We start from the raw sequence: 15,635 nt of genomic DNA on the forward strand, positions 1-15,635 counted from the left end.
TGGAGCAGCATCTGTGGGACAGAGTCTCCTTCCCATGAGCAAGAGGGGCTCAGGACTGGGTCTGTATGAGGAAGGGTCCCCCTAAAGAGTGAGGAAGCCCAAGACAGGGTCTCTGTGAGGGAATGTCCCCCTGAGGAGTGAAGGGGGAAACAGGACAGGGTCTGTGTGAAGAGTCAGTCTCCCTCCATGTGCATTTCCCATCAGAGACTGTTTACACTCCCCAATAGGCTGCAGGCTGAGGGAAGGGCGGGGTAGTCTTTGGCGTCTGGGGCTACTGGGAAAGCTGTGACTTGAAGAGGCGTGGCACTATATAGAGGCAGGCAGGGGCCGGCGGCAGCTTGCTTTTGGAGCAGTTGGAGTGTTGGTTGGTTGGTTTCACATGTGCAGTGCTTGCAGTGGAGGCTATGAAGGAGATGTGTGGGTGAGGATTGGCTGAACAGCCCTGGGGAGCTACTTTATTGTAGCTGCAGTGAAGTTTTGGGGCTGGTCCCTGCCCCCCTTCTCTGGCTATATATTGGTGTCCTTGGACTTGGCTACTTTCCCTGGGGTCCTTCTTTTTACCATGACTGTTGGGGGTGGATGGAGGTTTCACTAGAGCTGTTTGTTCTCCCTGGGCCCTGCTGTCTGAGGTTTTGGGGTGGACTTTAGGAGGGGTGAAATAAGCTGCTAGAAGAGCTCTGCTGTGGCAAACTGTATGGCCAGGTTCTTCCCTAATGTTTAGTTATCTCCATTTCTCCCTATACCCCATCCAATCATGCTGCTTTATGCCCCTTTTCTCCCCCCACTGTCTTAGGAGAGGGGACCAGTTGAGGCCAGTTTCCCTGTGAGATTTTTTTCACAGCCCTGAGTGATTCAACTAGGTCAACCTAAGTTTTAGGTCTAGTCTAGGCCTGATCTTCTTTCTTATGTGGTTTGATGAGCAGTGAAATAGTTAATACTTAAAGCCCCAGCACTGGCATCTGAGTCAGCACTCACTGAGATGATTGGGGCAGCTCAGACCTATCAAAGTTATGGCTACAAACTCTCCACAGACATGGCTTTACTCTTGGCTCAACTCTTGGGAGTCCTGGTATGTGTTCCTGCCAAGGAGAGCCCCAGCTCATGCCCTCCTCCATAAAGCGACATCCTCCAGATACAAAGGACAGTTGTCAATTTGAAATTAACCTCCAGTGAGTGGGGATGGGGACCTGGGGCAGAGTCTGTGTGAGGGAGCCTCCCTCTCAAAGAGCAAGAGGGACTGGGGGAAGGGCTGTGTGAGGGAGTCCTTCCTCCCCCTCCAGCCATAATGAGTGAGGGGATCCCAGGGCAGCATCTGTGTGAGAGAGTTTTTGCTTCCCTCTGCTAATGAGTGAGGAGGGCTGAGGGCAGGGTCTGTATGAGGGGGTGCCCAGTTCAGGGTCTGTGTGAGGGAGTCTCCCTGCCTTCCCCCCCAAAATGGGGGGGGGGAGCAAGTTAGGGTCTTTGTGAGGAGTCATGAGTGAAGTGGGGATCCAGGCCACAATCCGTGTCGGCTGTTCTCGATAACCACTCAATCTCCCTGCATCTGCACTTCCTACCAGGGACTGTTTACGCTCCTCAGAGGCTTGAGGGGGGTGGCCTCTTCCTGCAGGGGCTGCTGGGATGGCTGTAACCAGTGGAGGTTTCATTATGTTGCAGATGGTGCTGCACTGCACCATATAAAGGTAGGGCAGCGGGGCTGGGTTGTTCTTGGAGTGGAGTGTTGGTCTGTTTTGCACTCATGGAGCTTGCAGCAGAAGACATGATGGAGATGTGAGGGTGAGGATCTGCTAAGCAGCTCTAGGGCAGGGATGGGGGCTGCTTTATTGTAGCTGCAGGGTAGCTTTGGAGGTGGCCTCTAGGGCCCTCCTCTCCTGGCTGTTTGAGGGAGGTCTTTGGACTCGGCTGCTTTTCCCAAGCCTTTGCTTTTTCCCCAGGCTGTCTGGCAGGGTTATTCCTGGACCCAGTCACTCTTTCTGGGACCTCCAGTCTAGGGTCATGGTCACATTTACTAAGCCTTGGACAGGGTGAAGTGAGATCCCAGAGGAGCTCTGCTGTGGAAAAACATATATGGCCCTTCTTTAATGCCTGCTTGTTTCCCTCCCCTCCATCCAATCATGCTGCTTCACATCCCTTCCTCCCCATTTTGGGGAGATTGGGGGAGGGTGTCTGCTTGAGGCCAGTGTCCCTCACCTTCCTACTGACTGAGCCCAGTCCACACATCCCTGATAAGCATGTGGGGAATCCTTATTGTCTTGCACTCAACCATGTCTTTCCCCCGTGATGGCTATGGGGTCCCTTCAGCCCATTTTTATTACTCATCTTCTACTGTCTGTTAGCCTGTGTTTAAAGCACCCCTAATCTAGAGTGACAGGGATTTGTGTGTGAACAGGTAGGAGCAACACCTGAGTAAATGCCCAAGTTAACTCTGCAATGGAGAAATATTCTCTTCCAAGCTGACAGCACTGAAAAAAGTTTCAGTGATTGCTTAGAGCTTCAATATGATCCATTTCTTGCTTTCATGCTTTGTTGGGCAGTGAAATAGTTAATATTCAAAGTATCAGTGGCATCTGTTTTAGCACTAAGATAAGTGGGGCAGCTCACACCTGTCAGAGCTATGGTGCCAGCTCTCCACAGTGATGGCTTTACACTTAGGTGATTCAGCTCTCAGGAGGGATGCCTGTGCCCTGTGAGGGCAGTAGAACGCCATACCATTGTTCTTTGCCACCTTCCGCCCCGCCCCCAACACAAGACAACAAAACATGACTGAGTGGGGGCAGTGCACTTCAAAACAAGGACACAAGTGGTTAACAGGCCACCTGAGAGGGTTTGAGTCAATGAGCAGAATTTGGAGGGGGAACAAAAGAACCTGGAGCTGCCCCAGATGGACTTCAGCAGCACAGAAAGATGCTGAAGCCCAGGGTTGTGCGAAGTCAGAACTAAGAGCTGCTTGAAGGAGAGCCAGCTGCTGTACTGGTGATTGTGCCCACATGGGTCCCCTTTTTGCAGAGCCAGACCCACCCTTTTGAGCTCTCAGCGCACCTTAATGTCTGACACTGTGGCCAGGTTGGACTGACCCCAGGGTGGGGTGGGGGGTTGTATTGATGTGGGCAGAAAGTCTGTGTGTTTCTTGCTAGGTTAGAGGTCAGGGCTGTGGGGTGTATGTTGTGCTGGAGCTGTAATGTCTGCTAGAAATTCTACCCTGGATTTACTCCTGACTTTGCCTGGGTTAGATAAAAGTGTTCTGTTATTGTGTGGTACCTTTTACAGGGGTTAACTCTGACCCCTAGGAGGAGGGTTGGTGTTTGTGCAGAGGCATATGGCTAGGACCCTTTCCCCAAACCGGGGAATCCCACACCTGACATGCTGGTATGTATTGCTGCCAAGTAGACCTAGTTCCTGTTCTCTCTAAAGCAAAATCCTCCAGATACAAGACAGAGTCACCAGTTTGAAATTAATTCCCAGCGAGTGGGGGCAGATGGCTGGGGCCAGGGTCTGTGTGAGGGAGTCTCCCCACCAGTGAATGAGGGGAACTGGGTTAGGGATTATCCCCCAAGGACTGGGGGAGAGGGGGTCAGGCCAGGCTAGAGCCTGTGAGGGAATCACCTCCCAAAGACTGAAGGGAGATAGGGACAGGATCTGTGCGGGGAGTCCTGGACAACTAAGTTCCCCCTGGCTGTGCACTTCCTGTTCCTCACAAGTTGAGTAGGGGTGCCAACTTTCTAGTCACACAAAACAAACACCCCTGCCCCTTCCCTGAGGCCCTGACCCCCGCTCGCTCTCCCCCACACTCACTCACTTTCATCAGGCTAGGGCAGGGGATTGGGCTCTAGGTGGGGCCAGAAATGAGGGGTTCAAGGTGTGGGAGAGGGCTCCAGGCTGGGGCAGGGAGTTGGGGTCTCCGGGAGTGAGGACCCCGTGTAGGGATGTGGGCTCTGGGGTGGGGCTGGGGCTGAGGGGTTTGGAGTGCAGGAGGGGGTGTGGGCTCCAGGGTGGGGCTGGGGATGAGGGGTTTGGAGTACAGGAGGAGGCTCAGGGCTGGGGCAGAGGGTTGGGGAGGTCCAGGTTGTGGGCTATGGGAGGAAGTTTGGGTGCAGGAGGGACTCCAGGCTGGGGCAGGGGTTTGGGGTGCAAGAGGGGATTCCAGGCACGGGGTCCCAGCAGCGCTTACCATAGCTCCCAGGAAGCGGCCTCCTGGTCCTTTTGACCGTTAGGCGTATGGGAGGCCAGGGAGGCTCTGCATGCTACCTTCGTGCCTGCAGACACCGGCCCCCAGCTCCCATTGGTCGCAGTTCCCAACCAATGGGATGCGCAGAGTCTGGGCGACCGGGTGTTCCGGTCAAAAAACAGACACCTGGCAACCCTAAGGTTGAAGTGGGGCCGGTGTCCCTACAGAGGTTGTTGGGAAGGCTGTGAGCTGTGGCCATGTTGCTGAGGTTGCTGGCCATGCTATATATAGGCTGGCTGTGGGAGCAGGTTTTTTTTTTTTTGGAGAGGAGCATTGGTCAGTTTCTCACACACAAAGATTGTAGTGAAGGTCATGAAGTAGATGCGGGGATGAGGATCTACTGGGCAACCTCTAGGGTTGGGGGCTACTTTATTGTAGGGTTGGGAGTGGCTCCTGGACCCTTTCTCCTGGCTCTCTGGAGTGTCATTGGACCCCAGACACTCTTTCGGGGGCTGTTTCTCCCCTCCAAACCCCCTGGCCCTAGCCCCACCCCCAGCGCAGCCTGAACCCCTAAACCCCTCATCCCTGGCCCGCACTCCCCACCCCAATTCTCTGCCCTAGTCCTGAGCAGCCTCCCACACCACAATCCCCTCATCCCCAGCCCCACCCCAGAGCCTACACCCCCAGACAAAGCTCTTACCCTCCCCCCCCCCCCCGCATCCCAACCCTCAGTCCCACCACAGATCACCTCCATATTAGTTCACATAATAAAATTAATTCCGCTCATGGACATAAAAAATTAAAGGGAATGCTGCCCAGTCCATACATTACTGCTAAGGGAGTGTGGGGATCCCCATTGGGCCTGTGTCACACTCAACAATGTCTGTTCTCAGTGATGGCTATGGGGTCCCTTCCATTAATTTTTTTTATTCATCTTCTGGTGAGTTCAGCCTTGTCTAGGTTAGGAAAAAGATCATTTTAAAAAATAGATGACAAACTCTATTTTAAATATCATGTAGGCTTTGTCTAGACTAGGATATAAAGGTGTGATATCACTGGCAAATATAACATAGACAAGGCTCCCTACTCTTAAAGCCACTGAAAACTCAGCAAGTTTAGCAGATGTTAAATGCAATGTGTCCTGTTGTCAACATTAGACTCTTTCAGTATGTTAGCTACGCCATGACTAAGAGTTGGTTGAGGAGATCTCTGGCCTGCTGATACTGTCTTTTACTAAACCTTGGAATACCAGGGATATTCCAGAAGAGGGTTAATGTTGTACCTATGGTCAAAAAGGGTGAGCTCAATGACCCAGGTAACGATATGTCAGTTAGCCTGACATCAGTCCTAGCAAAATATGGGATTTAACTGAGAGAATTAAAAGGAGAGAAATATAATTAATGCCAATCAATGTGGCTTTATGGAAAATATGTCCTGTTATACAAACCTGATTCTATTTGAGATGACAAGATAAAGGTAATTGCATAGATTTAGTATACATGATAATATGAAATCACTGCTGATAAAATCTGCAGATGACATAAAGATTGGCAAGTTGTAAATCAGGACAGGGCAACCTCACAACATGATCTGCATCATTTGGTAAATGGCACATTCAAGAAAATGCATTTTAATACAGCCAAATGCCAAATTAGAAATTTAGGAACAAGGAATGCAGGCCATGCTTACAGAATGAATGGGGGCCAATATCCTGGACGGTGGGTGACTCTGAAAAGGATTTAGCGGTTATGGTGGGCAAGCAACTTGATACGAGCTCCCAGTGCAATGCTCTGGCAAAAAAGGGCTAATCCAATGCTTGGATATATAAACGGGAGTTAGTAAGTAGAAATAGGGAAGGGATTTTTACCTCTGTATACAGCACTGATACGACTGGTACTGGAATACTTGAATATAGTTCTGGTGTCAATATTTTATAAAGGATTGAGCAATTGGAGTGTAGAAAAGCCACAAAAATGGTCTGAGGGCTGGAGAAACTGATTTATGTAAGTTCTCACTGCAAGGCAATCTGAGTTAAATAGTTAATACAAAAGATTGAGGTGACTTGATTATTCTGTAGCAGTTCTTGTGCTGGGAGAAAATACCAGGTGATAAAGAGCTCTTTAATCTAGTGGAGAAAGGCATAATAAAAACCAACAGCTGGAAGCCAAAACCAGAGAAACTCAAATTAGAAATAACAATAATAATACAAATAACAGATTTGTAAGGGATGGTGTTTAACCATGGAAACAAAATGCCAAGGGAAGTGGTGGATTCTCCATATCTCGATGTCTTCAAATCAAGACAGGATGCCTTTCTGGATGTTATGCTGTAGCCATACACAAAATATTGGGCTCAATACAGGGGGTAAGGGAGTGAAATTTAACCTCCTGTGATATACAGGAGGCCAGACTGGATGATCAAATGATGTCTTCTGGTCTTAAATTCTTTGTTTAAAAGTGTATTTTAACAAGTGTTAAAAGGAAACAGAAGCTTTTATGCCACAACTAAAATGAGTTATGCCAAAATGCTGCTGTGATTCACCATTGTTGGCCCATATCTACTTTCAGAGGGGCATAACTGTCCAGTTATTGACTTTGAATGTGGACACTGACCTATTGACACTCCTCATGCGAAGGCAAAGACACATTTGGCCTGTCATAAATATTGACTTTGTACACACTTTACAATGCTGCGTACACATTGGGGAATAACACTAATATTGTATATTAATTATATATATTAAATTAGAAGGAAATTTAATTTATTAGAAATATGATGCCTTCATAAAATCAACATGATTTCACTTTCAATGAGACTTTAAAAGGAGGGTAACACGAAGGGAAACAAATTCACATAAATACTTGATAGACCAGATCTGAGGCACCTATAGATATACATTCCAAATAAATGCTCTTACTGAGGGAGATTAGCTTTGAAATCCCTAATTATGTCTCACAATGCTGCTGCATGTTCTATTAACTTGACTTTATCATTGATAAACCTTAACCCAATCCACAAAAAATGCAGGGTGTTGTCCATTTCGTGAATTGTTCACTTCTAAAAATAAACCAACTCAGGAAGATGTGACTTTAGTCATTGCTTTCTATACCCCTCTCCCAGAGGCTGCTTCCCTATCCTCCCCTTCTGGTGTTAAAGATTGTAAATCATTATCTCTATGCTCATTCTCTGTCATGAACTAGGTTGAAACTAGGTTTCCTTTCTCTTCCCCCTCTCCTCCCCTCTTTCACAGCTCCATTAATACCTGACTCTCTGCCACTGTTGATCAGCTGTTCTCTTCAGCTGATATCCTGTGATGGAGCCACAGAGAATTCTGTAAACATGAGAAGAAAAACTTTAGGACTAACACAAATTGGTTCAGCTTTACTTCTCTTGCAGACACCTACTTTCACTATCAACTTTCTCTCTAGAGTCTTGTCTTCCCTAGGGAAAAAGTGTTCTTAACTTGTTAGCTAACTTGAATTAATAAACTTCTGCCAGGAGAGCCTTGTTGAACCTGTGAAGAACAAGTCACTTTATACCTCTGCTATCCTCCTATGCTACAGTTGGGTGTGCAGAGCCTGTTCCCCATATGGTAGGCCCAGATTTGGAGTGGGGAGTCTGTATCTCCATGCTCCTTTCCCTTCCTGGCTCCAGCTGGTACATATACTTTTTACTGCCCCCACCACCTTCCCTTCTTACGTAACCCCTCAAAGTTTACCAGGGGCATGGAGAAATCTGGAAGAAATGGGATTTGGTAGCTAAGTGGTGATGAAGTATGCCCAGATGTGCCACTGGGACATGGGTAGTGGTTGTATGCAGATTCATGGTCATTTGGTGAAGGGAGTTCCTGAGATACAGCACCTCCAAAATGACCTGCTTATAAATTTCATAGTGCTTTAAAATTGACGTGCAAAAGGAAATAGCTTTAAAAATTGGGGTGGAGTTTGTGCTTCAAATTCAGTGTTACTTGATGAAGTTCCCAAAATGCATCCCCATAACTACTTTTTAATTTTAAAAATGTGCTAAAATCCACATGGATACCTAAATTGTCTTGAATGTTATCCTGGAACAGGGGCAGGGATATATTTTGGTGAAAATTTGGGATCATCTGGCCCCAGGTACAGATACACCCCCCCTAACAAAGAGCTCATTTTAATACTTGATTTAAAGCCCATCTGCATAAGGAGATTGGTTTTTAAAATTGGTATGCTACAACAGTGGCTGGGCTAGGATACCTTTTATGGGGGTAAGGGAAGAACGCTCATTGCAGAGGTGCAAAATGACTCCTCCATCTCAGTCCTCATATGCTGCAGAAAATTATGCAGAGCCCCTTCTCCTACACTACCCCTGAAGTGAAGCAGGAAGTCTGGAGCTCCCCCTCTCCCATTTACTGCTGGTAAACATGCTCCTCACAGCCCATTTCATACCATTTTCCTTCTTCCTTAGATCCTCTCTAGCCCTACTTTGGAGCTGGTAGTGGAGGGGCAGTGGTGTCTTCCCAGGAAGACACTTCATTCCTACCACCATAGGTACTTCAGTCATGCCCTCAGATTACCACCACTTTTCTCGGAAAATGGTTTATAAGGCTAATTTTGTTGAACTTTAAATGACACTGGTTTACTGTAATACGTAACTAAAAGTAAACCAGTAGTGAGGTGTTCACTGCATATGTCTTCATCTTGCTGGGTTTGGAGTTAGCAGGAAATAAATTGAAAATTAACTATAATTTGAAAAAAGGTGGGGAAACAGAACAAAAGTAAAACTTGAAAGTAGCCACTGTTATCTTTACTAGCCCAGTGACCATCTTTGTCCACCTGACTCTATATGTAAATGGCTTGAATTAGGGTCTTGAGTATGGCAGCAGTAAATTTCTTTTCCTTCTAAATCTATATTGGTTAATAAAACATAATGCTTTCATTATCATTGCAGTGCCATTAATTTGACCTCTTGCATTTGGATAAGCTCATGGATAATCAGTACTTTCTCCTCAGTCAGGATTAAGTCTGGCTTCTGATTTTGCACCTGCTTGTCACTGTGGGTGAAAGAGCAGAGGTTGGTTTTGAAGGTGTAGGCTAAAGTGGTGTAACCATTGACTACAGTAAGAGTACCATTTCTGGCATTGGTTATATTTAACATTACTGTTTCCTTCAACAGAAATTCTATGCTGGAGAATCAGCCTCAGAAGCACTATGGAATAACATCTCCAATTAGCTTGACTCCTCCTAAGGAAATAGATTATATTTACACTCAGAAATTAATTGAAGCCATGAAGCCATTTGGAGTATTTGAAGATGAGGAAGAACTAAATCACAGGTATAACTTTTAATATAATTGAAACACATTGCTTGAATATATTTTAAAACTAAGTCTAATGATAATTCTCATTACAGGCTGATTGTTCTTGGTAAATTGAATAAATTAGTCAAAGAATGGATTTCAGAACTCAGTGAGAGTAAGGTAAACCATTTTTAAAATTCCAATTCAAGTAATTCTCAATCTTGTATTTTGGATTCTGTCCTCTGACTTTCTGCAAAGGAATAATAAATTTTCCATCTACATATTGGGCAATAGACTTGTAGCAACTGTCACTCAAGTTAAGGTTTGGAAGATTTTAACTACCTAGATCCTTAAACCTTGTTGTAGCAATTAAGTGAATTGGCCGTAAATAAATCAGTGTTTAGCAATACAAATTAGAACCAGATAACTTTTATCTAATGAGTGTAGGGCCTGGCAAAATGAGATTATTTTTTTTTAACTTCCATGATCTTATCAATGTGCTAGAGATTTTTTTTTTCTAGTAACTATTTTTATTTTTACGGTTACAGGGGGTAGGGTGAGGGTAGTTCTGACAGCAGGGCTGCAGGGGGCTCCTGGTGTGGCCAAAGGTCCATAGCCACCGGGGCACAAGATTTGGGGGTGGGTGCAGTCATCTTGGCTCGGAAGAGCAGAGGCCCCCTCCTTCCAGGACTGTAAAGAAGAGGAAGATCCTCAGTTGTGGGTGAGGCCACCCTGCTGCTCAACAGTTCCTGCCTGGGGATAGCTCCTACGCTCCTGGCTGGTGAGTAGGCGAGCAGGGCAGTGACAGCAGAGCTGCATAGGGCTCCCGGGATGGCCACAGAGCTGATGACGCTGGATCCCTGGTAGGCTGGGATCCGGGTGGGTCAGAGCAGAGAAACCCTGGCCAGGGCTGAGAGGAGTCATCATCCCTAGCCAAGGAGGAGGCCACCTGCTGCTAAATGGCTCCTTCCCAGGGATGGCTCCTCCTCCTCGCCCTGGTTGGGGGCTCTACTCAGCCAGGCCAGGACCGCAGCCTTTCTTCACCTTGTTCCTGCGGAGATTCAGTGTCACTGGCCCCACTCAGTCCCTGCCAGCAGTGAGGAAGTTGTCTCTGGGCAGGAAGTATTAAGCAGCAAGGTGGCCGCTACCACCGCTTCCTCCTTGCAGACCTGAACAGGGGGTTCTGCTCTGCCCTGCCAAAACCACAGCCAGCCTGCCTCCGTCCCCCCCACCCCACCCTAGTGCCTGCAAGGATCAGGTGCCGCTAGTCCTGAGGCAGTGCAGGGAGCCCTCTGCAGCACTGCTGTCACAGACCCACTTGCTCCAGTAACAGCAAGGCTGCAGAGGGCTCCCTGCATGGCTGCAAGACCAGTGACACCTGATCCCAGCAGGCATGCCCACTGTTAGGACTGATAGTTTTTCGTCAATTTCAGCATCAATCGAAATTGACATTTGTTGACAGTTATTAATTAAAATGTAATCCTGCAGAGCCTCTCAATAAAGCAGAGAGTGACAGTCGAGCCTTGATCAAAGTTTTAAAAGTATTTCAGTCTGGCAGTGAAATAGCTATTTATAGCTCATCAGTTATGATCCAGTTTATATCCTATACTGGCTGTATTTAATTTATTACATGGCTCTTCAAATTCACATAAATGGAAGTATCTTTTACCTACACTGCAGATGTTACTTTTATAGTAATAAATGCTTCCATTGTATTTTTGTAAATCCACCAGGAAATGATTGCCACCATGATTTCATATTGCTGTTACTTCAGTTGGCTAGAGAAGATTGTTAAGAAATGGGTAACAAAAGTTCTTACTCCAGTGACAACCTTTTGTACCTGAGCAATCAGTGTGTTGCTGTTCATCAAGGCAGCCTAAGCTAATGTCCCCACATACAGCAATTTTTATTTTTGTTTAGAAATTGCTGAGATCTTCTTCTCAATTATTTCACCCGTAGTAACTGCACTTTATCTGTTGAAATCTTACTAACTGCCAAAACAAGCCAACTTAAGCTCTTTCATAGTGCTAATATAGCTTGTAGGGCTCTAGACCTTGGGAACCAAGAGCTGTATTTTAAACTTGTATTTCTGCTCTATTTATAGAACCTCCCACCTTCAGTTGTAGCAAATGTTGGTGGGAAAATATTCACATTTGGGTCCTATAGGCTTGGAGTACACACCAAAGGTATGTCCTTTTTAATAGTGTCTAGTCATATAGTGTTTCAGACTAACTGCTTGATTAACTGAAGATGTATGGGATATTTTTGCAGGTGCTGACATAGATGCTCTTTGTGTTGCTCCTAGACATGTGGAAAGATCAGATTTCTTTCAGTCATTCTTTGAAAAGCTAAAGGTTCAAGATGGAATCAGGAATTTAAGAGTAAGTTTTCTACTTGTATTCAGAGTAATAAACTTGTCCATGTTAAAGGGACACTGTCAACTAAACTCTTAAACTGACCAATTTTGCAAAATTACTGTTGCTGACAGCAGTCTTCAAATAGTATTGTACACCCAACTCTGTTAAAACACTAAGGTTGCAAAGTCAAGCACTCTAGGTAGGAAATATCAGAATCAAAGTTGCCTGTGCAACTTCAATCAACCCCTTTGTATATATGCATTATGATAGTGGTTAATATTCTTTCTACAAATTACACACTAATTTTGTGTGCCCAATTTGAGAGACCCTGAGAAAAAGCATGTCCCAAGTGGTTAGTATTATACTGCACTTAACATGTTTAAATCACAGCGCCCATTGATTTCACTTGCAGTTGAATGCTCAGCATTTCTGCAAAATCAAGCACAAAGGTCTAAAGTTGGGCATCCAGACAATGAGAAATGCACACATTTAGTGAAATTTTTGGTTTTAAGTGACTTGCCTAGATTACATAGGAACTGTGCAGCAGAGGCAGGGATAAAATTCAGTTATCCTGGGCAGCATTCAGCTGATCTAACCAGGAAACCATCCTTTCTCTTCCTACAGTCCCCTGCCTCATTCGCTACATGCCTTGCAGCTTCTGCAACACGCGACAGGAGTCCTATAGGAACAGCCTCCTTTAATATACATCCCCAATTCATCCTCAGCGCATATCCATCCTGTGCATTGAATGAGGCAAGGGTCCTGCAGAAAAAACTAATTAAAACTGTATCATCATGCAGGCACACAAGGGGGTCAAATGAAGGTTGAACAGTCAACCTTAATTTTGGCATTTCCTAAATTCTGAATGCTTGATTTTAAGAGCATTAAGGTTGCAAAGTCGTTTTTTGTAACTTCCCATAATAATAATAATAAAAGGCAAACTGAAAAAACAAACTCCCTCATGTTGCATTATACTGATACCTACAGGGGTCATCAGCAGGGCTGGAACATTTAAACCTGCCACACAGATTTTGCCCACTTGAACTAACCGGGTAACTGATACTGTAACCATTATGGAATAAAACTAAACTGAAGCATGTGAAAAAAGGCTGGTGTGTCTTTCTCCTCTTCCCACTATCCCCAACAACATATAATATACCCTGAATCAACAGCTCAGATGTGTGAACTACTCCATTCATCTCAGTAGGTGTTCACCCCTCTCCCCAAGCCTGTGATAGGCATGAAGCTGGCTGGTTCTCGGATCATCCCAGTCTCAGCAGTGTTCTTGGTGCAAGCTCTCACTATGCTTATTCTCCGTTCTCCACCCAGAGGGACATGGCTTCCTCATATGACAGCTTGGGGGAGGAGGCGAGAGAAGGGGAAATCTGGTAACCCCCCTTTTCCCAGATCTGAAACGGGAGTTGGACACGGGCAGGAAAAGGGATTTAGACACCCACATGGGGCAGGTGTCTCCTACATCCTGGCACATATATGGGAAAGGAGAATATGGGACTGACAAGCACCCCGCTCCTAATTCCTTCCTGTAGTCTCACCACCCACCTCCATGTCATCCCTCACCTTGCAACTCCCCTTACACCTGCTCCTCATCCTGAGTCCCACAACCCTTCTCCCCTGCCATCCCTCCCCATGTATCTTCCTCCCCTCCCAAGAAGCATTTCCTTGTGTAATATTATTTTCTTTTCAAAGATAGTTTGAGTGCACTCAGAATACATGTTCCCAAAATTTAAAAAAAAAATCCTTTGACAGAGGCAGATTTTTAGAAACCTGCTTACATTTTTGTCCTGATTTATTTATATTTTTGTCCAATGGCCAGATTAGAAGTTACTGTGCTCGGTGTTGTTCAGGTTCAGTGGTAGTAATATGTACCTTTGAGCTGCTCAGGTCCTGTACTTCATGGCTGGCTAGCAAGCCTTTTGGGCTCTCTTTCTGCGCGCGCGCGCACACACACACACACACACACACACACACACACACACACACACACACTGTAAACAGTTGACACGTGAGCATTAGGCATGTACATCTCTAGAGAGCTAAGCTTCCTGGGAAATACTATTCAGTTTCGCTCCCCCAAAGGTTTAGTGGGTGCCTTGCACTAGCTGGAGTAAATGTCAAGCAACTGAGAGCATTTTGCACATGATCAGAGCCATGGCTTGATTCCCAAGTCTGTGCAAAGAAGTTGACTGACTGGCAACCTTAAAACAAGCTTTTTTTGGGAGGTGGGGGTAGGATGAAAGCTGTCTCTTAAGAAAATGACCCTAAACTTGGTTCAGTAACTCTGCCCAGTGCCCCCCCTGAGTTAATCCTAGTTTCAGTATCTAGCAATTGGTGGAAACCATAAGAGAGAACAGAATTATCAGACACATAGATAAACGCGATATATTGGGGAAGACTTTGTAATGATCTTGGGGTTCATTAAATAACAAACCAATCAACAAGAAAGGAATAAAACTTTAATAAAACAAACTGGAGAGCTTCTGTAGTGCGCTGCTGCACACAGCCAATTTGATGTTCCCAATGCCTGCCTCCAGGGTACATCTCCAAATTCCTATGCTCATAATACCCCTTATGAGGGAGCATCTCTAAATTATACTCTTCTACAAACATATCCTTACAGACTCAACATGGCTTTTGTAAAGGGAAGTCATGTCTTGCCAATCTATTAGAATTCTTTGAGGGTGTCAACAAGCATGTGTATGAGGGTGAACCAGTGGATGATAAAAGAACAGGAGTACTTGTGGCACCTTAGAGACTAACAAATTTATTAGAGCATAAGCTTTCATGGACTACAGCCCACTTCTTCAGATGCATATAGAGTGGAATAAATATTGAGGATATATATATAGAGAGACACACATACAGAGAGCATAAACAGGTGGGAGTTGTCTTACCAACTCTGAGAGGCCAATTAAGTAAGAGGGGAAAAAAAACTTTTGAAGTGATAATTAAGATAGCCCAGTACAGACAGTTTGATAGTAAGTGTGAGAATACTTACAAGGGGAGATAGATTCAATGTTTGTAATGGCTCAGCCATTCCCAGTCCTTATTCAATCCTGAGTTGATTGTGTCTAGTTTGTATATCAATTCCAGCTCAGCAGTCTCTCGTTGGAGTCTGTTTTTCTGTTGTAAGATTCTGCGTGGACTCCTCCGGATGGTCGAAACAACAGACTGGATTTCTACATAGATTGCTTCCGTCAACGTGCAAAGGCTGAAATTGTGGAAAAGCAACATCACTTGCCCCATAACCTCAGCCATGCTGAACACAACGCCATCTACAGCCTCAGAAACAACCCTGACATCATAATCAAAAAGGCTGACAAAGGAGGTGCTGTCATCGTCATGAATAAATTGGAATATGACCAAGAGGCTGCTAGACAGCTCTCTAACACCATATTCTACAGGCCATTATCCTATGATCCCACTGAGGATTACCTAAAGAAACTACACCATCTGCTAAAAAAACTCCCTGATAAAGCACAGGAACAAATCTGTACAGACACATGCCTAGAACCCCGACCAGGGGTATTCTATTTGCTACCCAAGATCCATAAACCTGGAAATCCAGGACGCCCCATCATCTCAGGCATTGGCACCCTAACTTCAGGCTTGTCTGGTTATGTGGACTCTCTCCTCAGACCCTACGCTACCAGCACTCCCAGCTATCTTCGAGACACCACTGACTTCCTGAGGAAACTACAATCCATCGGTGATCTTCCAGAAAACACCATCCTGGCCACTATGGACGTAGAAGCCCTCTACACCAATATTCCGCACACAGATGGATTACAAGCTATCAGGAACAGTATCCCTGATAA

At 45.6% G+C, this 15,635-nt stretch overlaps 1 protein-coding gene across 13 annotated transcripts in view; it reads left to right on the plus strand.

The window, feature by feature from the left end:
* Nucleotides 1-284: 284 nt before the first annotated feature.
* PAPOLG (poly(A) polymerase gamma) overlaps nucleotides 285-15,635 on the plus strand; it is a 69,009-nt gene continuing 53,658 nt past the window's right edge. For 4 of the 13 annotated variants that reach the window (XM_065589626.1, XM_065589631.1, XM_065589632.1 and 1 more), the window contains exons 1-5: nucleotides 1,087-1,169; nucleotides 9,320-9,478; nucleotides 9,556-9,622; nucleotides 11,547-11,628; nucleotides 11,714-11,823. In XM_065589626.1, coding sequence (XP_065445698.1) covers nucleotides 1,102-1,169; nucleotides 9,320-9,478; nucleotides 9,556-9,622; nucleotides 11,547-11,628; nucleotides 11,714-11,823 — 486 coding nt within the window. In that variant the 5' untranslated portion in view covers nucleotides 1,087-1,101. The other 9 variants (XM_065589630.1, XM_065589629.1, XM_065589627.1 and 6 more) reach the window with 7 other exon arrangements.

Source organism: Chrysemys picta, chromosome 3, assembly GCF_011386835.1.
Source record: "Chrysemys picta bellii isolate R12L10 chromosome 3, ASM1138683v2, whole genome shotgun sequence".
Taxonomy (NCBI): domain Eukaryota; kingdom Metazoa; phylum Chordata; order Testudines; family Emydidae; genus Chrysemys; species Chrysemys picta.